General features: G+C 36.6%; 1 protein-coding gene across 1 annotated transcript in view; it reads right to left on the minus strand.

Moving 5' to 3' along the window:
* The window catches only part of KLHL14 (kelch like family member 14), an 89860-nt gene extending 63654 nt beyond the window's left edge, over nt 1–26206 (minus strand). The window contains exons 1-2 of the mRNA XM_088130823.1: nt 25133–26206; nt 7497–7618 (exon numbers count right to left, since the gene is read on the minus strand). Of these exons, the coding sequence (XP_087986949.1) occupies nt 7497–7618; nt 25133–26094 (1084 nt within the window). The 5' untranslated portion in view covers nt 26095–26206. The remainder of the gene's footprint in view (nt 1–7496; nt 7619–25132) is intronic.
* Between the last annotated feature and the right edge of the window lie 204 nt (nt 26207–26410).

The following is a 26410-nucleotide window of genomic DNA, read 5'->3' on the forward strand; positions in this document are numbered from 1 at the left end:
ATGTGAAGATCTAGTTCTCTAGAAAAGTCTATAATTCTGGGAAATGTGGAAAGAAAGAGAAGAAGATGACAGCAGCAAGGCAGATGGACTTGATTACAGCAACTATGGGTGCACCATTAGAAAACCTGAAGAGCCAGTTTGGGATCAGATCTTCTTGGAGAAGATCTAACTATGTGGTCATTAAGAGTTAATACCAACTTGATGGCACTTAATCAATCAATTAATAAATACTGATGCATACCTCTGTATAGTATTTTTCAATGCTATACTTTTTTCAAGTTCCTGCCTGCATTACTTTAGATAAAGTGGCCACTTAGGATCAGACTGCTAGGAAAACATTTCTTTTAGAAGTCTCAAATTTCACTAGTCTAGCTATTAAAGTATGGATCTGATTTATGGATCAAAACTGCTCATTTATAATTTTATCTGAATAGCTTTAGGCAATTGTGACAATGAAAAATTTAGCTTTATTGACCAATGCAGCTAGCCTGCCCACAAAGGAACTGATATATAAATGCAGCTGGCTACCCTAACACCAACCAACCCCCACAAAACAATTATTTGACTCTATGACCAAGTAAGTTTGGGAATTGTAATTGATAAAACAATAAGTTTTAAAAGTCAGGACAAAATTCTTGCTATAAAATACAGCCGTCTTAAGAAAGGAGATGAACCAATCTGGGCAACTGCAACTAATACTTTGCACTGATACAAGGCTGCATCAGGGAGAGATACAAGACAGACTGTAAAAGAAACAGAATAATACAAAAAAGGATATAAAATATTTAACTTACAAAAATTTGGGTGAAGAATTTATTTCAGCAGGAACAAAACAAATTAAGAAATGGAGTTGTTTTGTATATAAACCCACAACTACAACCAGAAGTTATACTGACTGATGAGCATTGTAGATATGTTGGGGTGGAAGTTAATTTGCATGGGGTTAAGACTCTGATATTGGGAATTTAAGCCCCAAATGAGGATAAAGTAATGTTCTATAAAGGACTTATGAATAGACCAATGGGGTTTTCTTATGAAAATTGGTGTTTAATGGAAGATTGGAATGGAGTGATCTCCCCACAAGTAGACAGAACTTCTGAGAAAAATATTAAAATTACAGGTAGTCTTCGACTTACATCCACAACAGGGACCGGAAAATTCATCATTAAGCAGTGTGGCCGTAAAGCGAGGCATCATGTAACCGCAACCAATTTTACAACAATTTTTGCGGTCGTTGTTAAACAAATCACCATGGTCGTTAAGTGAACCACATGGTTGTTAAGTGAATCACACAGTCATTAAATGAATCATGCGGTTTCCCATTGATTTTGCTTGTTGGAAGCCAGCTGTGAAGGTCATAAATGGCGATCATATGACCCCAAGATGCTGCAACTGTTGTAAATACATGCCAGTTGCCAAGTGCCCGAAATCTGATCACGTGACTACAGGGATGCTACGACAGTTGTAAGTGCAAGGACCAGTTGTAAGTCACTTCCTTCAGTGCTGTTGTAACTTCAAATGGTCGCTAAACGAATGGTTGTAAACCAAAGACTACCTGTACACATCAAAATAGATATGATTTGGATGTTGAAGAATTTGGCTACTAAGGTTCCTAAAGTAGAAATACTACCAAAGACTTTTTCAGTTCATAATCCAGTGAGCTTGGTTTTAAATGGTTTTTAAACAGTTCTTTCAGATGGAGGTTAAATGAAATGCTGTTACATAAAGAAGCAACAGTGGAGGACTGTAAAAAGAAATTAAAGGAGTTTTTTGAAAATAATCTTAATAAAGATATAGTTGTAAGAATGGTTTGGGATGCAAGCAAAGCTTTCATGAGAGATTATTTTATACAATATAATAGTGAACTCTAAAAGAGGCAAGAGAAAACGCAAACTATTTTGGATGAGATAAAAAGAAAAGAAGAAGAATTGAAGAACTTTCCAGAGAAGATAAGTATTTCTCAACAAATTAAGCTTCTATAGCAACAATTATCTATGTTAATTGTAAGAGAAATGGAAATAAAAATGAATTATGCAAAACAAAAAAACTTTTGAGTTTGCAAATAAACTGGGGAAGTAGTTGACATTCAAATTACGAAACGAATAAGAAAAGAAAATGATATTGAAATTACAAGAGGGAGATACTGTAATAACAGATAATGTGGCTATGCAAAAAGTATTTCATCAATATTACTCTAATTTATATAAAGGACAAGAAATTTCCTTGGAGAAAATAGATGAATATTTAAAGAAACAAAATTTACTGGACATTACAGAGAAATAGAAACAGATTACAAATAGATCTGTAACAATAAGAGAAGTTTGCGAAGCTATAAAAAAGATTAAAACAGGAAAGATGTCTGGATCAGATGGGTTACCAGCTTCTTAGTGTAAATGTTTTGAGGATTAACTTTTACAACCTGTACAAAAGATGATAAATTCTATTGTATAGGGGGGAAAGATGCCAGAGAGCTGGAAAGAGGCTAATACAGCATTAATATCTAAGGAGGGACAAGATTTGACTTTAACAAGAATTACTGGCCGATACCATTACTGAATAACGACTATTAGTTATTTATAATGATTTTGGCTGAGAAGTTGAAAATAATTTTGCAAGAATTTATTCATGAGGATCAATGTGGGTTTTTACCTGAAAGACATTTAAAGGATAATATTATGGACGTGACTTCCGGAGGAGTAATGGTGGATTGAGCATGGCTCTGTTTTCGCAGAGCCGATGACCACGGCAGCTTAGAGTTGCTGGCAAAAGGTCTGGCTCTTCAGAACCATCTCTGGACAAAGGAAATCACAGGATTTCCCACAAGTACTCCTTACAGAGGCTCCCTGTGAAGAGATCACATTTTAGCAATCTCCAATGGGTTGAGCGCTCTGGGAGTCATGGGAAACATCAAATCCAAGCCACGCTCAGAGCCTTCAAAAGGACATTAGATTTGCTTTTGATTCCTCTTTTAATTACCACCGGAAATTACTTATTACCGATTTACTTGGACATTAAAAACCTTCTGAAAGGCAAGTTGCCGTGCACCAGGAGAATTTCCTTTTATCCTGGAAGAAAGAAGATTTAGGAAAGTTAAAAAGAAAAATCTTAACTTTTGGAAACAGCGAAAGGGAGTTAAGAATGCTGACTGGGGACAGTTAAGGGGCCAGATGGATTTGAAAGAACAGTTTTTTTCATGGACTGTTTTACATTTTATAAAAATACAGCAGATGATTTTGGATTTAACTGTAAGAAAACCTGTTGTGGGAAAGTTTTGGCTCTGAAAATAAACAAAAGACAAGACTGGGCTTTGAAGGTTAACTAGAGAGAACCAGAGAGCAATTAAAGGAGCCATATAATGGAGGAACATTGTCTTACTATAGAAGAATTTACATCTGTTTGGGAACAATGTGTTCAGGACTAATTTTTAAAATTGGATCTAAGAGAGGTTATAGAAGATTTTACTGAATAAAACAGAAGCTGAGGATGATTTGAATAAGGAGTTTAAAATGGACTTTAAAGAAATGCCAGATTATAAAAGAGATATGGAAGATATGGAAAAAGATGTTGTGAATCTGAAAATGGACTTAAAGATGTTTGATTACAAGAATGACACAGAGAAAGAAATTGTAATGGCTATACAAACTTTGCTGGCTGATGTTTTAATAATTATATCCAGATTACAAATCAAAAGAGTGAGTTGGAGTTATTTTACTTTGGATTCACAGAGGGGAAGTGTTAAATCTCTGAAGTTGCTTCTGAAAACAGACAGGGAGAAAATGATAAGAAATCACTATGTGGGACTTTATTTGAAGAAGTGACTAAAGTTCAAGCCTCTTAAAAAGAAGAAAAAGGTGTTCAAAGTGGGCTTATTTGACCAGAGTTAAATTGGATAAGTTTTGATTTTGGGTTGTTATTATTGGAATCTTTTTTCTGACCAGGACCGCAAGACAATGTAAAGATTTTTCTATATAGGGATGAATCTTTTATTTCCTATTTGTTAGAGAATGTTAGAGGTTAGTATGTAAAAGGGATCTATTGGATCTAGTTTAAAATACATATATTACTATTATTGATATTCTTTATGCTTATGGGGATAATTTTTTATGTTTTACTTATTAGAGAAAGTTATAAGTCAAGATGTAAAATAGATTTAGTTGTTTAAGCTTAAAACATATGGGTTATTATTACTGGTACTCTTAATGCATTTGCTACGTAAGACTGATTATTTTTTTTATAATTTAGCTACTGTTTAGTGATGAGAAATGGGAAGAAAAGTTTCTTTTTCTGTAATATCAGAGAAGGTTTTAAGTTACTGTAATTGCTTATACTTGTCTGAAGGCGGGGGAGTCACTTTTAATATGTCTTTTTCTTTTTTCTTGTTCTCTTTCTTTTCTCTTCTTTTTGTTTGTATATCTTTTCTAATTATGTATTAGCTTTTAATTATGTAAAACTAATAAAAATATTATATAAAAAAGGAAATACGTTGGACATTTTGGAATACTTGGCGCAACATAATGAAAAACAAGCCACATTGATTTTCTTGGATGCAGAGAAGGCCTTTGACAATTTGAACTGGGCTTTCCTGTTTAAAGTTTTGGAAGGTATGAATTTTGGAGAGATTTTTATTAAATGGGTAAGATCGATTTACACTTCACAGAAAGTACGACTCATTGCCAATGGAGATCTAAAAAATTCTGTGACATACAAAAAGGGACAAGAAAGGGATGCCCATTGTCTCCTCTCCTGTTTATTTTAGTTCTTGAAATACTGAATAGAGATATAAGACAAGATGAGATAATTGTGGGAGTAAAGATTGAAAAAGCAACTTATAAGTTAAGGGCATTTGCTGATGATTTGGTGTTGGTTTTGGAGGATTCACTAAAGAGAATAGAAACATTAATGGGAAAATTAAAAGAATTTGGTACACTAGCAGGTTTTAAGATTAATAATTAGAAGACAAAGATGTTGACAAAAACTTGAAAATAGAGGATCAAACAGAATTGATGAAGAAAATGGGTTGTAAGGTTGAGAAAAAAGTAAAATATTTGAGTATCACTATGACAAATTTGAATTGTATGTTATTTCAAAAGAATTATGTTAAGACATGGAATGAAGTTTAAAAAGACATGTGAAGATAGGAAAAATTACAATTGTCATCACTGGGGAGAATTTCTGTGATAAAGATGAATGTTTTGCCTAGAATGATTTTTTTTTGTAAGACAATACCTGTTTTGGCAACTGATGTACCATTTAAACAGTGGCAAAAGGATACATCTAAGTTTCTGTGGCAAGGGAAAAAGCTACCAGTTAAATATAAGATATTACAAGATGCAAAGGAAAGAGGAGGATTGGGATCAGGATTACCTGATTTGAAATTGTGTATTGCAGCTTGTTGTTTGATTTGGATCAGTGGGTGCTGATGAGAAATAGAAGAGTTTTAGAGCTGGAAGAACATGACCTGAGATTTGGATGGTGTGGATATTTGTGGTACAATAAAGTCAAGGTAAATGTTGATTTCAAAAATCATTATGTTAGATGTGCCATACTGAGAATACGGAATAGGTACAAATTCAGGCTGTGCCTGAAAACACCTTTGTGACTCTTAGCACAAGAAGCATCCTACAGATGAAAATAGGCAAACATAAATTATTAACATATTGTGAGATGTAAGTAGTCCCCAGTTTAAGAACAAGTTCCTTTCTCAAGGTCTGTCCTTAAGTCAAATTTGTATGTACACCAGAACAGTATTATTGTGTAATTAATTAGAACCAATGTGTATTTAACCTGAATCATTGCATTTAACTAGAATTTTGCTATAATAGGCTTCGTTCTGAACTATGGGTCATCCTTAAACCGGACATTCTTAACCCGGGGACTCTCTGTACTAGAATTAGGTCAAGGGGAATACAAAATGAAATCAAGAGAACTGATGGCAGAGGGACATAATTGTCAACAGTTTTCTATTTACAGTTATAAAGAAGATTTATAAATAAGATTTAAATAGATAAAAGAACTGATGGTATTGAACACTGCAAGACTGATTTTGAAAGAGAACTGTGTACAAATGACAAACTTGTGATTGTTAAAATGTATAAATTTTTATTGAGATTTGAAACTGAAGAAAAACTAGTTAAGGAATATATGATAAAGTGGGCTAAAATTTTTGATTATAATATACAGATGGAACAATGGGAAATATGTGGTTGAAAAGACTGAAATTTATACTAAGTTATAATCTTAAAGAGAATTTTTATAAAATGTTGTACCATTGGTATGTGACACCAGAAAACTTATCTAGAATGTATAAATATACTTCAAATTTATGTTGGAAATGTAAACAACAGGAAGGGTCATTTTATCATGCTTGGTGGACATGCAAAAAAGCTAGAAAATTTTGGGTTCAAATACATACAGTGATTCAGAGGATTTTATAGATTAAAATTCAACTGAAACCAGAACTTTTCCTCTTGGGACTGATGGATAAACAGTTGGAAAAAAGTCATAGAACATTGTTTTTATATATGATAACAAGCAAGATTATTGTATGCATAAAGATGGAAAGATATGGCAACACCTACGAGGAATGGTTGGTGAAGATGACAGAACTTGCAAAAATGGCCAAATTAACTTGTTTGATTAGAGAGAAGACAATATCTGTGCTTATTGGTGACTGAAACCCCTTATGGACTTTTTGCGTAAAAAAGAAAAAAATGAACTTATGATTTATGGTTTTGACGATTAGATAGGACAGAGTATAGAAAGAAAAGAGTCACAATGTAACTTTAGAAAGAGAGGTCAATTTATAAGTGTACTTATAATTGCTGTAAAGAAGATTGGAAGCCACTTCTTTGTATCTTTTTTCTTTCTTTTCTATTTTTTTGCTACTCCTTTTTTGCACCTTTAGTTCTTTTTTCACTCTATTTTAGTTTGTATTAGTCTTATTCTTGTGTTTAAAATTTTCAATAAAATTTTATATATATACACACACACACACACAGAATAATACAGTAATCAGAATACATACCATAGAAAAAAGATACACAGTAAATGCAGAGTGCCATGAACTTTAAAATATAATATAAATTAGATACAATCCAGCCAAGGTTAAGCTTCCTAAGTTTTACTAGCTGTAGTGTGTATGATTTGAACACATGCTCAATTGTCCTACAGAAACTACTGTTCTTATAATTCAGTTTTACTGGACAATAGCAATAACATACAACATGCCCAGCATTAAAAATGCATGCTTATTTAGAGAAGGTAAGAAAGCTTAACAAGTTTATACTAAAAAGTTACTAAATGATTTTAAGCCAGTTTTAATTTGGGCTTATTCACGAAAATATATTATCTCCCTCTACCTCAATTTATTTGTCCATTGTAAAACCCCTCTGCTATATAAACAAATCTCTTTAGGGAAGCAAATCAATAAAGTGTCTAATTTGATTAGCCATGTTTTAAAATTCATCAATGTAACTTAATATAAATAAACTGCTTACTTGTCAGTATTTTCCATGTCTTCTTTTCATCATCGTAATACTGAACCAAATTGCTGGGTAGCCGGTCAGGTCCAGGAGGCAGCCCTCCAACCAATAAAAGCATTTTCTTATTGGAACGAATTCTTCACCCCCAAAAAGAGAGAAGATAAATATCCATGTTATTGGAGAATGTTTTAGCAGTAACAGTCAGAACCCTCATAAGAATTTTCACTGCTTGCAATTTTCTGTTCAATTCTTTTGTTTCTTTTCCTTATCATGTCTCAACAACTTTCTGAATCAAGCAGAAAAAAAATAATCAGAAAAGCTGTGTAGCCTCTACTTATGGAATAATACATTTTCTTTATGCAATTTGTTAAAGGTTCATTCTAGAATGACCTTTTTCTTCATATCATTCTCTTAAATCATCACTCTTTACAGCTGAATACACATGGAATGCTCTGGAGTTGTACTAAGGTTAAGCATTAAAGTTGCATGTCAAAATTGTATTAGTCAAAATTATTATTATAAGCCATTCTAAACCCAAAGAACCTTGAAAAAAAATTAAGGTGATGCCACAGGTGTAAGCTGAGCTCTCTAGGCCCCAAGGGAAACTTCTGAGGTGCCACCCTAGTAGTAGGAGAGCCTGGGTGCCAAGTCCCTGCCAACTCCATCAATCCAAGTTCCATAACTGTTACACTTGCATTCCTAAAATTCTTGTTCCATCATTTTATTTTCCAAGTGTCAGTTTACAGATGCTACTCCTCTTGGAGGACTCTCAGATGAGGGAGGAAAATAAGAAATTGCAGGGCAGGAATGGTAGAATAGCTGGGGGGAAAAGGAGAAAAAAAGGCTGTGCATCAAAAAGAGCATTAAACATTCCTGCTTTTTTCCTAGGTTTTGCAGCTTGAAATCAGAACTGGGGAATCTTAGATCGGAGTGGGATAAAATAAATAACAAATATTTTAAATGGAGTCCATGTGTTACACTTAAGTGTCCAAAGATCACCTTACTATGTAAGAACAGTATTAGACACCTCCCCAATTCACTGTTCCTCTTTTCTGTGCTTCTGGCTGCCCTCTGTTGGTCTCTGCATTTTTGCAGCCCAGATCTAGTAATCATATTTATTGAATGTGTGGGACAAGGATAATTGCAGGAGGTTCCACATGCCTGAGTGCACCAAGTCAGCTGCTTCTCCTGCTTTCATTATGTTTATACTATTGGGCAGTGCAAAGAATTTGCAAGCCAACTCCTTAATCACACAAGTTAAATTCCAACACACCTGTACAATTAGAAGCATTTTAATAATAGTATATACTGAACTCTATTTAGATCTAAAGAACCTGTCTGTTGCTTACTTTAGCCCGGCCTTCCGCATTTCCTCCGTTCTGCCCCCATCTCACTGCCCCTCCTTTCTTTGGTCTCCCACTGGCTAAAGCAACACCAATTGGTAAAAATGAGACTGTGATGTTGTTGAGAGCCTCCCCAGAGTGGAGCCCTGCCAATGCCTGCCACTGATCCAGCAGCATGAACCTGCTCAACTGTGCAAAGTCACTCTAATTCCCTCCCTCTGTTTTTCTACCTTCTCCCCCAGGGGGCAGCCACTGAGAAGAGTGACTACCCACCCATCAAGAGCTGGCAATTCGCTGCTATTAACCGTGACCGTGATTCCCAATCTGCCTGGCAATTCTTAAGAACAGGGCTGCAACATCTCATAGGCAGTAAAAGCTGTAATATGCACCCTGGCCTCCATCACTATACCTGATGAATGCACATTTCTTTGTAACACTAATGGCTTTAACACAAATTCAAGAGAAAAGAGGAGAGGAGACCTAGACCCCTAGATGAGTACTAATGCTTTAATAGTCACTTTACATATAATTGAGTATCTATCAGTTACACAAAGCCTGGAAAGTAATAAAAATCGAAAAAGGGAATCATGCTAAAGTAATTCATTCTACTACGATGAAAAAAAAATAACATAATATAGACCATAGTATGTGTCCAAAATAATGTATTACTACACAATGCCAGTTTTTGTGCTGCTGACCTACTTGAGATTACTGGGGTTAGCCTCTATTCTTCACTGTATTAATCCTTCACACACCTGTATTCATTCTTAACAGAGTTTCTTTCCATTCATCATTTTGCACTGTGACTGAATCATCTGGCACATGTGGAAAGAGGGCAACATTTCTGATGTGTGTATTTGGTGATAATGATACTGATGATGATGATGATGATAATAATAATACTCCGAGAGCTTCATTACCAATGTCAATGTGCTGCAATATCTAAAAGGTTCACTAACACATTAATGTACATGTACATAATTGGCACAGTAACCTACTAAAAACAACCAGGCAAAGTAAGGAAATTTGTAATGCTTTCTGTACAGCCTATAATTATTATGTTAAGAATGAATTAATAACAGCTAAAACATAAAGTGCTTAATGAGAAAGCCTTCGGGAATATGCAAAAGGTGCTACTTTAATGTTAGCTAACATTTATGCCAATGTATCATAATATGATACATATCATAGTACATAATAACATACCCCTGCCAAAATTATGCCACTCATTACTTTGTCTTGGGATGGTATTACACTGAGCCTAAGATCAGGCAGCTGCCCCAAGAAAACTCTGCTCATGTCCAAAATACTATGTATCCCTTTTGCCTATGCCATTGATAGCTTTTGATGGGACATTCCCACCGTGTTCTTGTTTAAAACTAGGTTCAGAAAATTTTCCTCTAACTCAGTAAACAGGTCCATTTTTGTCATTTGAAATTATGGTTCTGGAATGAAACAGCGTTAGATCCCTCCCCTTTCCCCATCAGCCTACTTTCCCCACAGCTCCAGCTTCCTCTCTACTCTCCAATATCCATGCTAATACAGCTCTATTTGGCTCCAAGGAGCACTGAACAAAACCGTTTGCCCAGCACTAGTGGCATTGGAAGCAGTATTTCCAGCACTCCTTGCATTTCGGCACACAGATACAGCATTGTGCTAGACATCAGAAAGGGGAAGGAGGAAGAAGGAACAGTCTCCCTTTGCCTTTGTCATTACTATCATAAAAGCAACATCAAAGCTAAAGATGTTGGCCATCTTACAATACACAATTCAATAGGGAAATACCTAATCTTATTTATAAAAGTAGCTTCAATTCTCATGAAGGTTATTCCAGTATGCACACATGAGTATATGAATTGAAGAAAGGTGCTTAGTATTAGTTTTCTTACCAGTCTATTTTTGATCATCATTAAGATTGTCTCTTATAATACACCGTTAGGTGTATAAAGAAACCTAATATAAAATAGCCTTAACAAAGTTAGTAAATGTAGAATTGGGATCATTTTGACCTTCAAGTTCAGAATCAATCCAGCAGGACCATCTTCAATCTCATGACTGAATCATGAAAATTTCCTTATGCTTCAAATTCTTTGTCTAGGAGGTAGATCATAATATTTTTTAAAATGGGAGATATGGATGGCTAAATATATTACAAGAGCCTGAGCCATGTTAAGACATAAGTCACTTAAGCATTGTCATCCTTAATGAGCAAATAAATAGTTTATTCCAATCTCCTTGTGAAGCGTGCTCTATTTCTATCACAATTAACTTTAGCTATTTTTTAAAATTCAAAACAATATGCTAAGGTTGGCCAATAAGGAAACTAATTTCAATTTTGTGTTAGTTTTTTACATTTCAATCTCACCCAAATTACCCTTTCCAGGCCTCAGAGCAAGGGATAAAGAACAATACAAGTTCATTTGTCTTAGATGTAGAATAAAAGTTAACAATTTGTTCTGAATAGCACAGTGTGCAGTATATGCTTGAAACCAACCAAAAAAGTACACAAGTTTTAGTGTCATGCACACAAGCACAGACTTCCAAAATTAGCTGAAAACTTTTTCAGCTATCTGTTCAGTGTAGATGAATGAGTAGAGGATCAGAATTAATTAAAACCAAATATCCACGGTCACACACCTGTATTCAACCGCATCCATTGTGCTGATAGATTCCAATCTACTTAGATATGCACACAGAAGCCTATTTCTTCCCATTGAGAAGCATGTTTGGAAATAAAATCACTGGGAACTCTTTCTAAACAAGCACATTTAAGAACTGACTCTTCATTTAATTAAATAAGCCTATTTTACCAAGACTATCAGATTAAAATTTCACCATAGTCATAGATTCACACGCACAAGGCACTATCTTCAATTTATCCTACATAAAAGTGGGAATGCTTAATATTATTAGGTATGGATTTGGAAATGGATTTAAATCTCACCCATTTAATGAATGTCTGATGGTTTAGACAAAAGATTATAAAAGGCTACTGTAATAAAATATAATTAACTGTAACAGAGATTAACAGAATAGGCACCACTCTAATCTACAATTAAATCACAGTAAAGACCTGCAGGTTGAGTCAGTCAACCAACTTCGAAAGATGAAAGAAACCTGAATCAGGGATGCAGCTAAAATCCTTAACACACTGGCAAGCTTCATACAGATCTTATCTTCAGATCATGGACATATTATATAAAAACCATAGCTTAAATAAAACAAAAAGGAAACTCATTAAGAACTTTCAGTATTAGCACAGCATCTGTTAGTTAATATTCTAGTTACAAAAGGCACTATAAGCTATAGATGTCACCATCAATGTCAATCTATAACAAATGCCTCTATAACAAAAGCTAGTATTTTATAAATGCCACTGCTGTACCTGGATTACATTAAAAAAAACTGTTTTCATCAGAGTTATAATGATATCTTATTCAAATATTCTGTGAACATAATTTAGATATTTCATTTAAGTATTAAAAATATGGCTAAAGAGATGGAACACTTCCCACATGTTTTTGATACGCCAGTGCTTGCAATTCCTATCCTAACTATAGTACAGGAGGCTACTGTATGTCAGTAGTATCAAATACTTTCAAGAGGTCAGCAACAATGCAGAGTCACATTTTCTCTGTCCTCTCAACCATTATTGTTTATCAGAACCAATATTTAGGAACAATTTCATACTTTCCTTTCTCAACAAGTCAGTCCTTATCGCTCAAATCCAATGTTGCCAGCCATTTCCTATATAAGATACATATAATCTGCCAAGAAGGAAAGGGAAGATAGTATAAGCCAGTGTTGTCCAAACTTGGCCACTTTAAGATGAGTGGACTTCAACTCCCAGAATTCCCCAGCCACTTCAACTCCCAGAATTCCCCACCCACATGCTGGCTGGGGAATTCTGGGAGCTGAAATCCACTCATCTTAAAGTGGCCAAGTTTGGACAACACTGGTATAAGCAGAAGGCTATACACAATCTATTATTTCATCCACATTCAAGTCTATGGTAATGAAATAAATCAAAGCAAAAATAATCAAAGCAGCTTAAGGGGGAAAAATGATATCTGCACTGTAGCTAATGTATTAGTCAGCTTGGAATGGCAGTGAGCTATTTTATTCAGAAAATGTTCTGCAAATATGTCATGGCATGGAGATAAGCTTTCAGATAGATTATTCTGGAACCTCACAAGAAAAAGCCTACCAGATGAAATTTCTGTTGAATAACAATACATGGATAAAATGCACTGGTGAATGTTTGTGAACAACCCTACAGAGTAAGCTCTAGCGCAGCCATTCCCAGCCTAAGGCCTATCACATGTATTGAACTATAGCTTCCATGATTTACAATTAACACAGCCAACTCTACTTCACCAGCACATCTAGAAGACACCAGTTTAGGGTAGGTATTTTAGACTGTATTCAGTAGGGTTCATCCTGAAATAACAAGCTTGGTCATCTTTGTTCCAGATCTCCTTTCAGAGGACTTATATCTATAAATTCAAGAAGGGCCATTAGGAAAGAATCAGTACTCATCATCCTAGAGTCCATATCCCTACAGAGATTAGTAATGTTACAGTCTACAACAAAGAAATGGTTTTTGTCTTCCTTACGAAAACAAGGACACTATATTATTAACAATGGACTTTAATAGTCCAAAATTATTACATCAACAAAGGAGCCATAAATAAAACTAATAAGTCACAGCTACTCATTAAATTTAATATGACTCTTATAACAGCAGTACCTTTTTTTCAGGCTCATTCAGAAACCAAAAATTGGTTACTTTAATGAATAGTAAAGAGTTACCTTGTGTATCAGAATAGCCTTGTTAAATGATGTTGTAAGGTGCACAATTCCAATGAAACAGTTAAATAGCAGTGAGCATACTTAAAGTGTGACATACATTTTGGTAAAGTGAAAACAAAATCACCTTTTCTGCTACCTTCTCCCTCCTGCCTTCTCCAGTCTCTTACATCTTTCTGCTTTTCTTTGCCAACAGCATTGCTTTACTCCTCATACCACTGATGCTTGAACTTATTAATATAATAATCATGCCAAAACCTATTTATCTCATTAGATCTGTGGGTATACGTGTGTGTGTGTGTATACATACACATAAACATATATTTAGTAGCATATGACTATCATAAACACATTTGGAAATAAAGAAATCCTGTAAGCATGTTTGTTGAGAATCCATGATAAGCTGCAAGTCCCCTCTGAATATATACTCACTGGCAAACATAGGATGTGTAAAATGGTATTGAATGATAGAGTGATGGGAACTCTGAAACTTCAAACTAAAGATTTTCAAATTCTGCAACTAGCATGTATTATGCACATAAATCAATTATATAAATATCTGTTTCACATAATTTGAAGAGTTGCCTAGAGATTTCTGTGTGGGTTGTCTTCTGTTCAGATATAATGTAATGAACTAATAGTTGTTTTTAATTAAAAAACAGAGAAGATAGGTCTGCAGTGGAAAGAAGGCAATCTATGCACAGGTGACAAAATACATAGCTACCAGCTCTGCATAGAAAAGAAGTCTTACTAATTGCTACTATGCCTTTCCATTCAAGTCTGCCAACTTGTTTTATGGCTTTGGATTTCTCTATAAGCCTGAGGCTTACTTATTTTAACTGAAAGCTTAGGTGAGATTTCAAACAGACAGATCAAAACATAAAACTGAACACAGAAGTATAAATCTTACCAACAAAAAGAGGGCAAATATATCGCAACATATTTGGCAATATCATAATGGCAACCCTGAGGGCAATTGTTGGACTGCCACCAGTCTCCTAACCTGGAAATATCTGAATAGTACTGTTTGTGTGATTTGGTGCTTCTGATTAGGAGCTATGTGTACTTGAAAAAGCATTACTGACATCAAAGAAACAGACATCATGAATAAAGCATTCTGTATAGCCAAATGGTTCACATGAACAGTGTGTTTTTATGTTTGGCCTGGCCTGGCTGAGAACCCAGAAGCATATATTTTGAAGTGAAGGATGAATCAGTTCTTTTATTTTTAAAAGTAAATAATTTTCTACCATCAAAAATTTATTTTAAAAAGCTCATTTTCCAAAACTTGTGTTAGATCTGTAGCAAATGAAAATTGGTTAAAAAAAAAAAAATCTAAAGCCTACAATTGTCAGAAAGTCAAACTGGAGACAGTCATTCTATTAGGTTGAGCTGAATTATATACTGCTATAGCTTTTTTAAAAAAAATAAAAATCCAAGCTTATGAAATCACAGCTAGAAGGCTCATATTTTAAAGTATCCCACTTTGACAGCTGTAATCGTGATAAACAAAAAGTGAGGAACCAAAAGATATGAAACAAATAACGTATGATATGCAGAAACCATTGGTGTCATTTCCTAACACACACACACACACACACACACACAAACTATGCCAGGGTAGCAACTACATTAAGGAGGAAAGAACTATATTTCAAGGAAATGTAACAGACTGCAGAGCCAGAACACATTTCAGTACTGTGCTAGTGAAAGACTATTCCAGAGTTCAAACACGATTACTCCAAAGTTCAAAATACATTCAAATATCCATCCCTATTCCTGGATAAAGTTCAATTATTTAAAACGAATTGCTGCTTTACCTGCAAATGTTTTTCTATCCATTATAGAGGTCTCATTTGTCTTCTAGTGATTTGGTCTGGACAAAATCTCCTTGGTGGCCACAGTCTAGTTTATTGTTTACTTTATCTTTCTTTGATGAACCTGAAATGCCTGGGACAAAACCACCATTCTCATGGTTGATTTCATCAAATTATCTTTTAGAACAAGTCATTTTATTAAATTCCATTAAGTTGTAACATGTTTAAACTCTTTATTTTTATTTTATTTTCCTACATTTCACCTCATATGAGATTTTGCATGTCTTCCCACACCAACTTGGTGCCCCCCAGATGGTACTGATCCAAATCCAATGAGAAGAGGTGCAAAAAGATAATCTTAGGCTAAATACTTAATTGGAGATGATCTTTAGACGATAATACACATTACTTCATTCACTTCAAAATGTGTTAAGTTCAACCCTGTTTCATTTGGAAGTCCTCCTGCTCATTCAGCTAAATGGGCCCTTGGATTTCTGCCCTAATTTTTAAATGAATTGGCATGTAATACTTGGTTTTCTTCTTTCATACTGCTTCCTACTCTGCTATGAATAGAATTTTATAACTATGTATTAAATAATTTCTCTTTTGGTTTTCAACTTACCTCCCTTAATACTTTGTCAAAATATAACTGAATATCCTAAATCATACAATTGGCACCACCACTGTCTTTTCTATGTCTTTTCACTGTCTTTTCCACAGTATGAATCTACTCTTTTTAAGCATCTATGTTTTCTAACTGGTATTCTGTATACAAATGTTCAGATCTGGGACTGGTATTCCTGTTTTTGACATTATTAATTTTAGCCATCATATCTCTTTATAAATCTTTTGAGTCTCCAGTTTATTTCTCAGGCCAATGTTTCCGGGGAGGAAGGAAGAACATCTTTATATCTCTAATACAATCTTGCATTACTATGTGAAATTCCTATATTTCACAATTTTTGTAACCAACCCAAATCAGAAGACACTGGGCAGTATAAAAGTAATCATATAAAAAGCAACACATTAAAACTAATCATCTCACCCCGAAATGCCCATAAAAAATTAATCTGAGTTATCAGCAGAGTAAAATAAAGTGGTTTAGGGGAGAAGATACTGCATGAACTTCCAACAGAAGCAAGCTGCAAAGCATGGAGGCCACTACAGAAAATTACCAGTAATTAAGCATACTGTTAAAAAATCAATCATTAAAAATAAAGTTAAAACAGCTGTTATGTAACTGAAATCTCAATTCCCAAATATTTGATGGATCATGGGAGAGGAGGGTAGCATGTTCCAGAGAGATGTCACCACTGAAAAACTCAGCTTCCAGGCTCTTATCCCTTAATATTCAAATGGTACACAAAGCATACTTTCCCGTGCTGCTCAAACAGGACACACAGATTCTATTTGAAAGAAATGGGCCCTTAGGTAGCCTGGACTCAAGCCATTTGTAGGTTAGAACAAACACCTTGAATTGTACTCAGAAATAAACCGATAACCATTGGAGCACCTGCCATATGAGTGTAACACTGCTAAAGTGGCTCTCATTTACCACCTGTGCCAGCTGAAAGTCTTCAAAGGCAGCCCTAATACAGCATATTGCAGTCACCCAGTCTCAAGGCAAAGAAGTCATGTGCAACTGTTTCTAGCACCTCCTAGCCAAAAAGGGGTGCAAGTAATGGAATAGCCAAAGCCAGGCAAAAGCTCCCTGAGCCACAGTCTCCACCTGTTGATTTAGTAGGTGCTGTGAGTTCAGGAAAACCTCATGTCATGGACTTGGTCTTTCAGAGGGAACATGATTGCATGTAGAAACAGCACAGAGGTCAACCATGCTACTTTGTCTTGCTGAGATTCAATTTCAACTTCTTTTGTCCTATCCAATCCCATTACTGCTTCCAGAACCCAGGTAAGGGCATCTACCACATCTTCTGTCCAGCCCAGAATGAAGACATAGAACTGGATATTGATGATACCTCAACCTTGAAATGATGATGTCACTCAGTAATTTCATTCACATGTTTAACACTATGGGGGAAAGAGGTGAGCCCTGTGGCCTACCATATGGGGATTGTTCCTCTCCAATCACTATCAACCAAAGCTGCCCATTTGTAGCCTGCCAAGAGAATTCAACACAGGAAAAGTAGCCATGCTGGTGGATCCCCTCCCTCAAGGAGAGAGGGGTTCAAAAGGCAACTGCTACCAGATGGCTCTAACCCCAAAGGGTACACTTTCACTGAGGCAGTGCACTGTAGCCAGTTCCAGGTCATCAGGGGTGTGTGTCTCAGCTGGGCACATGGCCTGCCACTCTTGCACAGCAGCAAGTGTACAGCCCAGTGGCAAAAATTCTGACCACATCCAGGATCCCATGGAGCAGATTTCTACTACATCCCTCTATCACTAGCTCCTTGCTACTGCTCCAACTCCAGATGTCAATGTGTTGTTAAATTGCATTCCAACAATTGGGAATTTATCCATTTCTGAAGAACTCTGGATAAATCATGTCTGGATTGTTGAGAAGATAACAATGCACTCCTGGAAAGATGTTTATGTACCAGATTTGAATTGATGGTTCAATGAAGTCTGTCAATTCTCAGCCTTTGAATTAGCTGGGTGACCTTGGGCCAGTCACTCTCTCTCAGTCCTAGGAAGGAGGCAATGGCAAACCACTTCTGAAAAACCCTGCCAAAAAAACTGCAGGGACTAGTCCAGGCAGTTGCCAGGAGTCAAAAAAACTGATCTGAAGGCACACAAAAAAAGGGCTAATGTAGGATCACCACTACCACCTCTCCTTGACCTTGGAATCATACCTGCTGAAACACCCAAAACCTCGGTGAGCAAATCTCAGACAGGATTACACCCACCACCTTCATTCAATCAGTTCACAGTTATGCCTGCTAAGTCCACTTGCTCCTTCCCAACCAAATCATGAAGGATAAAGGTCTTATTACAAGCAGACTTGGCATTCACTAACAGCAAGATACAGGGGACCTGGGAGAGAGGCAGCTGGGTTAGAAGAAGGGACAGGCACCAAGCTGCCAATTTCCCCATTCCTTGAACAGCTAGCCCACTGCCTGTCATATCTCCCTCTGCCTGTCACTGCAAAAATCTGCCTACTACTCTCATAACCTCTTGGTGCCATCCTGGATCCTCTCCTACATTCAAATTTTGGGGCCTACCACTGTAACAGTATGAAGGAGGTGGTCTGAATGGAGTTAATTAATATTTGATTATGTGGTGGTTCTTACTTATCTTTTTTTTTTAATCCAAATTGCAAATGTTGCATCCAGAATCCCTTGCTAAATTTAACCTCCTAAGGATAAATAATTGTTCCTTTGTTAAGATTGGTTATCTCTTCTCTGAGGTTTCTCAAGAGTTTTCAAAGGTTAGGGGGTTTTGTCTGCTTTCTCGCCATTAGTTTCTCTAACCATCCCCAATCAGTCCGCTTCTGTTAATCTTGGCAGGGTTTAATTGAGCTAAATCAGTTATCTCCCTTGAAATGATACAGCAAGAAATATGTTACAAGGAATCCTGGGAACCATGTTCTTCCTGAAAGCATTCCAGGGTAACAAATTAATCAGGTCCATAAAGCTGAGGACAAGATTTTTTTAACAAATCGCATTAGAAAATTATTATTTAATGAACAGCTAATAACATTCCTGTAGGAAACGCCCAGCTATATCTTTGCATGTTTGATTGCTTGTCAGAATATCATTGGTTTATTTTTGCCAAACATAAATGACTATACAATTTTGAGGTTAGGGACTGTTTGTGCCAGCATGACTGAAACCTATCCTGTGTCAGGCTTTCTACAGGGAACTCCAATGATAGTGCCAGAGGGAAGTGGCTCTTTGGAAAAAGGATTTTGGGGGAAACAGGCATCTTCTGATTTTGAAATTTACCCAGAAGATGGAGATATAGCAACCACAGGCCAATATTTAATTTATTAAGCTCAAAAACAGCAGGTAGTAGATTGACCATCTATTACCCAGCAGGATACTTTGATTTAAATCACCATTCAGTACAACTGCAATCCTGTACAGTTAAATTGCTTAAATCCTAGTAAAGTCAATGCTATTTAAACAGCCTGTGTGCAAGATTGCTGCCCAAGAGAAAAGACAAAATTAAATAAATGTTTTATATTGCTTATTTGTACTTCAGATATTTCTTAAACAGAACTGCTTATCAGTTGATTGATAGAACAATTAAATCATATTGAACTGTAGCTAAGTACAGCTTCCATACCAAATAGAAGAGATAACCTTAAACAATATTTTTGCATACATAAAACATTAAACTAATTTGTTTACTCCAAAACAAAATGTCCAGTAACTGCTGATAGTTTATTGGCAGACCAGTATTTCTTATGAGATGAAAAGTAAATTGACCCAACTGCTATGAACGGATAAATTATTCAGTTGAGACCTAGGTTCAAATCATGACCAGACATACATTCATTGGTTGATCACAGAGCATTCTCATTCATTTCAATCTATTGATCTCAAAGTTCTCGTGAGAGGATAAAACTGAATTATTTCACACATGTTGTTAATCTTGAGTTCTTCTGAAATAAGGGTGGAACATATATATATGTGACTGACAGATAAATTACTATGTTCTTTAACTTAGTAGATAGAGATAACAATATCCATAATTTTATTCTAGGGAAACAACAGAACATGACCAAAATTAACCAATGAGATTATCTAGGCGAACTGTAAATTATCTTAGATCAGTGTTCTCGCTCTCCAGATTGGCTGGCAGTAAATGGAACAAAAATAGATGGAAGAAGGATGTCACTGAAGCAGGACTGAGGTCATAACGTCTATGATAACTTGAAAAACAAAGCCCCAAGTAAGAAGCTTCTAATAATAATTATAGTACATAATATCTTCTGACAAAGTCATAACACATTCTCAAAAGGCAGATATTTGCCTCAGAATACCTTCATAGAAAAAGTCCCTTCAAATCAATATTTTTGGCAGAACACTACATATTTAATACAGACTATTACAAATTCAATAAGAAGAGATACTACTGGGGTTCTAAAGATCTACTTAGATGCCAAGCGTCTTCTATTTACATAGCAAGCTTAACTGAATACTTTACAAATGTGGGTATGTTGCTTGCAATAAGAAGTCAATGAAAATTTTTGCTTTAAAATCCACACTGCACAAGCATGCTATGTTTATTCTGTCAGTAAATAAAAGCAGCCTGAAGCTGCATGGATTGACTGTTGCCTATTCCCATTCAATCTATGTTTAAAGGGATGAAAAAATACTTACACTTCTTCATATATCCAGAACATAGGTGTTCAGCAGAAGTCACAATGATGTCAATCACATAATGACATCATTTGTCTGCCCTCAGTGGCTCCTAGACCTCTTTCTCTTAAAAGAATCTTTTTCAAGGGGTAGGGTGGGCTTTCAACAAAACACAACTTAAGCCATCCTTCCACACACACTTCTGTCCTAGCAGACCATTTCTTCAGAACCCCTTCTCTCAAACAAGTTCTTTCTGGCTAAAGCAAAAGTTCTAAAATTGCTATTTCGAAAATTGTAACCATAACATCAGATTTTCAGTTCAACCAGCAAGATCTGTGTGCAGGAGCAAGGCTGTTAGCACTTACTGAATCAGGAACAAAGAGTAAATCAGACATACATCACAGTACTCAACTCGTGGTAGGTTCTATTTGTACTGTACTAATTTCAACTGAATTCATACTCTAGTTTGTGGTTAGAAATGTTCCTAAAATAGTATATGTAAACAATTTAAAACCAATGTCAAAAAGTCATATTTAAAATAGGATAAAATGACTCCAAACAAAATAAAAATAGCTTTACAAAATATAAGCCATAAAACACTAACATTTACATAATCAGTTAGAAACAAACTAAACTGATGATAATATTAGCTTAAAAAACACATGGCAAAATCAAATACAAAACATGAATACACTGACAATTAAAAGGAAAATAAAAAGTTTTTGCTTTAAGTGAAAAAGGTTACAGGCAGTAGACATGGCTCCCTGGGGAGAGTAACTGAAAGCTGAAGATCCTCAACAGAAGACAGCCAGAGCAATATTTTCCAGGATGATCTTAGGATTTGGATACAGACAGTGAAGGCAAAGACAAGTTCCAGCTTTCCATTATCAGAACTGGTCCACCATGTATGCAACTATCATTACAGCATTTGCATGTAAGCAAATAAAAACATCTATTTAAAAAAAAGCTTCTCATTTTAAAGTTTTAAAAAATGAGAATGAAATATACATATACTTAAAAGTTAACTCTTTGCTGGCTGAAAACAGAATATCTAGCACTTTACATAGCTGCAATTTTTTCTTCAGTATTTTTTAGAATGAATTTCTGTTAATTTCAGGAATTCTGAACTTAAATACTGGGCTAGATTTGTTTTTTCAATTTCACCTTTGTTAAAAATGTTTGCAAAATGCTAGTAGAGGTTTCATATTTGTTTTGTTGTTAAACAGGCTGCAGAACATACATTCACATTTTGTGGTGTGAAAGAAGCTGTTTTATGCTGAGCCTCAAACTCAGAACTATAATCTAAATTATATTTGAAAAGAAAGAAATTTTAATGATGGTCTATGCTTCAAATTAAATGCCATTTTAACTTAGATCGTTACCAAAAGTATCAGTATTATATTTCAGGCTTTTTAACATTTTTGGTTATTAACTTTTGCTCTCTTTTATAAGAGTTTAAAATATGCAATTACTACAAATCCCAAAGCATCTGTGTACTACAGTTTTAAATAGTATATTAGGAACAAAAGTGTTATTTTAAGCAAATAAGGAAGATAGTTACCAAATCATGCTGAAGGCCTGAGACAGCCCCATTAAAGGAAATGGAAGTTTGCATTAGATGTTAATTTAAGAGCAGGTGCATTAATTCTGTTTCTTCACTCTTGAGCACCAAGCAGATATCTATGGCACTCAACTCTTTATCTTTCAGAACCCAAAACTATCAGAAGGTGGACTCTTTAAAAAGAATCAAATTCATGCATTGCTTCCCAACACTTTCATTTTTTGTCATGTTAATTTACTATGCCATTATTTCCCCCTGGAAATCAATAAAGATATCTAAAAATCACTCGCTGTGTTAATTTCTGTTAATTTACTTTTTTTTGTAACTTTTAAAGTATTTTTTCATAATTAACATTTTAAGTAAAAGTTTCATATTTTCTAAAATATTTCTTCAATTTAATGCTAAATTTTAAGGGCTTTTTGTTTTAAAATATTATCTATATCCCAGTTTTTAATTGAGTATCTAAACTGGGTCTTAATAGTTCAGTCACAGCTTTCATAAAATCAAATGGCATAGTTTAAAAAATTATACCGTTCTCTTAGTGCATACGTAAGTTTTGTCTGTTGTTTACGATACTTGTTCTATATTCTTTTGCATACATGTGTGGTAATTCAGCATAATGGAATAGTTAAGGGGCCTATTAACAATCAAACTGATAAAGCTGAGTAATAACACTATTAAGATAAGATCAATATCAGGGTTGTTCAGAATAATATGGCTTTTCATATGACAGAGGTTCCTTTGATTTAATATTCTAAATATGTCCAAAATTATTCCATATCCAAATCTGAGTATGTTTATAAATGTAAAAAGTGAGTAAGTAATATAATGCAAACCTACCTATGTTTTCTTGTAAGTAAATCTCACTGAATTTAATAGGGCTACTGTCCAGGAAACTGGGTAGTAGATTCCACCCAGGATGAAGCCACATGACAGAAAAATAAGGCCAGTATCACTATTTCTGACACTTGTAAACATTCAGAAGTCACATCCTTCAAATGATATGGACCAATGAAGCTGGAAGGTATTTGCACTGAACCAAACAATCTCGTATCTCAGTAATCCACCTCGAGGAAAGACCCATCGTGTCACAGGTGGTGCACAGAACGCAAGCTAAGGAAAGCACCACAATCTTCCACCATATGTGGAAAGCTATTTTATCCCAGAGATAATCATCTAATATGACTGAGCCCCCAAGATACTCAATAGTTCATAATGCAGTTGGGTATTTTACAAAAGCCCTCAAGAAAGGAACATGAGAAATTCTTCAGATATCACTCATTGAATTCCTGATGGACTTGCCATACAGATTTCTGTAAGTTCTTCTACACACAGCAACAAAATACACTTCAAAACACTACAAATCTGATTTATTTCTTAATATATTATGTAAGAAAGTACCATTTAATACACAAAATGTAAGTTTTAAGATATATGCAAACTTTCAGTTTGTTTGCTTAATATGAAACATAACGTGTGTGTGTTCTATTTATATTTTAACCGTATTTCCTAAATTATTGGTTTAAAATTTTGTATGATTTCCACTCTGATATTAAATTCACAGCTAAACTTCTGATTCATTTACTCACTTAAAAGGAAACGCTTGTGATGTCATAGACAGAAGCAGCATGACATCTCAATTTTTCCAATACAACAGGGATTGTTTCAGTATCTCTGGTATTAGTATATACATAATTTGATTGTAAGATATAAATTCAGACCATAGCATTAAAATCTATACCCTCTCTGAATTACTTTTTAAAAGTTTAAATGGCAAAATACTAAACTGGAAAAAAGGCAAGAGACCATAATTAATGGCAAGTTGTACTTCTGGTGACTAAATCTAATATTTATATTTAGTGTAGCATCACAGAATAGGTTATTATTGTGGTCACAGATAAGAAACCAGCAAAATACTAATTCTAGGTAGAAAAGGCCCAGAGAACCCAGGGAGCTCATAATGGGATTTAAAACTAATGGTACCAAGGCATGGCTGCTTGCCCATCTAATTTTCTTCCCATATTGTATTTTAAGAGATGTCTACTGAATTATCCAGCACATTTCACTTCCCCCTTGTCACCAATCTTACTTGCTGTATTGTGCACAGCTCCTCTAAAACTAGTTGTGTGGATGGACAGGGCATTTTAACTCCATCTAACAGTATAGAGCCTGAAGAACACTAGAACGTGTTATTTAGGGGTGTCCCCCCCCATCTCGTTGCTCTCCAGAGGACATTGGTCTTTTGTATCTTTTCCAATAGTTATTCCCCTTTCCCCCAAATTAACAAGCCCTATAATTAGAAGAATGAGAAGGGGGATTCCGTAACTCTCTTTCTTCAAACACCCAAGAGATCCCTTCCAGAAAGGGGGTGGGGGTGGGATGTACGGGTGGTCATTTTGGTTGTTCTGATCAGAAGACAATAATGGCCCAAACTTCTCCTAAAAGCATTGCATTAAGTCCCTGATCAGAAGCCCTTCTCAAAAAAAGTAGATTCTGACCAATCCTGCAAACTTTCAATCATCAAACTCACCAAATAACAAATTACAGCTTTTAAAGGGAATGAACCAACAATTGCCCCGTTGTTCCTTTTTGCGACATAATCTATACAGCTGGGATGGTTGCTAGAGAATATTTTCAATGGCGATCCAAGTTTTTAGGCTTCTTTATCTATTTTCCTGCAATGCCTATGGGAGGTACATTCACCCCTCCCCTTAACTCTGCTCAGCAAGTCCCTCTCAGGCACTCCCTTAGCTGCTTACGGCTGAAGTCAACTTTTGAACTCCACCTTTCCTGTATACTTGCAGTTAATGCCCTGTGAAATACTAGATTTCTGCTGAATTCCCCCCCCCCCCTTTACCTGCTGGCCAGACTCTGCCTGCAGTGCTGCCTAAAAGGCATCAGGTGGTAGTTCATGGCGTCCAGAAGTAGCTTCTGGCAGACGGGGTCCGTACGCATGAAATCCACCGACTGGACCCGCTCGACAAGCTCCGGGGCCGGGATAAGGGCAAAGCGGAGACGCTTCATGAGGTCCGGGGCATACTGCATGCGGGTCTCCCGATCGTGCTCCAGCCACAGCACGGACATCTGGAAGAGCGCCAGCTCCGATTCTACCGGAGGAGGCAACGAGTCGAGCAGGGCGCGCATCTCCTCGAAGTTGAGCAGCAGCACGTCCTCCACAAGGTACTTGTTGGCCAGTTTCTTGGTCTCTTCGAGGCCGTGCAAGGCTGCGATCTTGCACACTTGCTTGTAGTTCTGCACGGAAATCTGGTCGTTGAGGAACTGCACGCACAGCTTGGTGACCTGCGGGATGTGCAAGATCTTGCTGACCGACAACACCTCCTCCACCGTATCCAGGGAGAGGGTCACGTTGGCTGTATACAGGTACTCGAGCACCAGTCGCAGTCCGATCGACGAGCAGCCTTGCAACACCAGGTTGTTGATGGCCCTGGGGCTGGCCAACAGCTTGTCCTCCGGAGAGGAGGAGGGCGTGCCGGGCTCCTCCTGCTGCTGCTGCTGCTGCTCCTTGGGAAGCAGGCCGTCCTGAGCACCCGGTCCGACGCCCAAGGGGTGATGATGCCCGCTCCCCCCGCCGCCGCCACCGCCTCCCCCGCCTCCTCCTCCGGCGGTGCTGGAGAAGAGCGATCGGAAGTACTGAGAGCACGAGGCCAGCACGGCCTTGTGGCAATGGAATTGTTGGCCTTGGGCCGTCAGGGTCACGTCGCAAAACAGCTGCTTCCTCCACAGCAGGTTGAGGCCGTGAAGCAGATTGTCGCTATGGCTGGGGTCGAAGGTAGACGTCCTGTCCCCGGACCGTGACATGGCGAGCAGCCTCAGCGCACCTGACTGGAAACCCACCTCCGACCTGGGCAAAGAGGGGCAAGGCGGGGGTGGTGGAATAAGGAAAAATGAGTGGTTGGGAGGGGGCACACACAGTAATAAACATGGAGCTTTACAGGCCTGGCTTGCCCATCCGACTTGCAAGAGCCGAGAGGCTTCCTATCCAGCCGTCCCCTTCCCCCCATCGCGGCAGCGTTCCGGCTGCATGACATTTTCTGCACCCCCCGCCAAGGGGCTTCGTCCTTCATCTGCAGGCGAGACGGGTTCCCTCCCCAAAGGGGGGCGGCGAAGTGGGTGG

The sequence above is a fragment of the Python bivittatus genome, unplaced genomic scaffold (assembly GCF_059951505.1).
Source record: "Python bivittatus isolate LINGU-HERP-01145 unplaced genomic scaffold, Pbiv_v1 ctg000840_np1212, whole genome shotgun sequence".
NCBI classification, from domain to species: Eukaryota; Metazoa; Chordata; class Lepidosauria; order Squamata; family Pythonidae; genus Python; species Python bivittatus.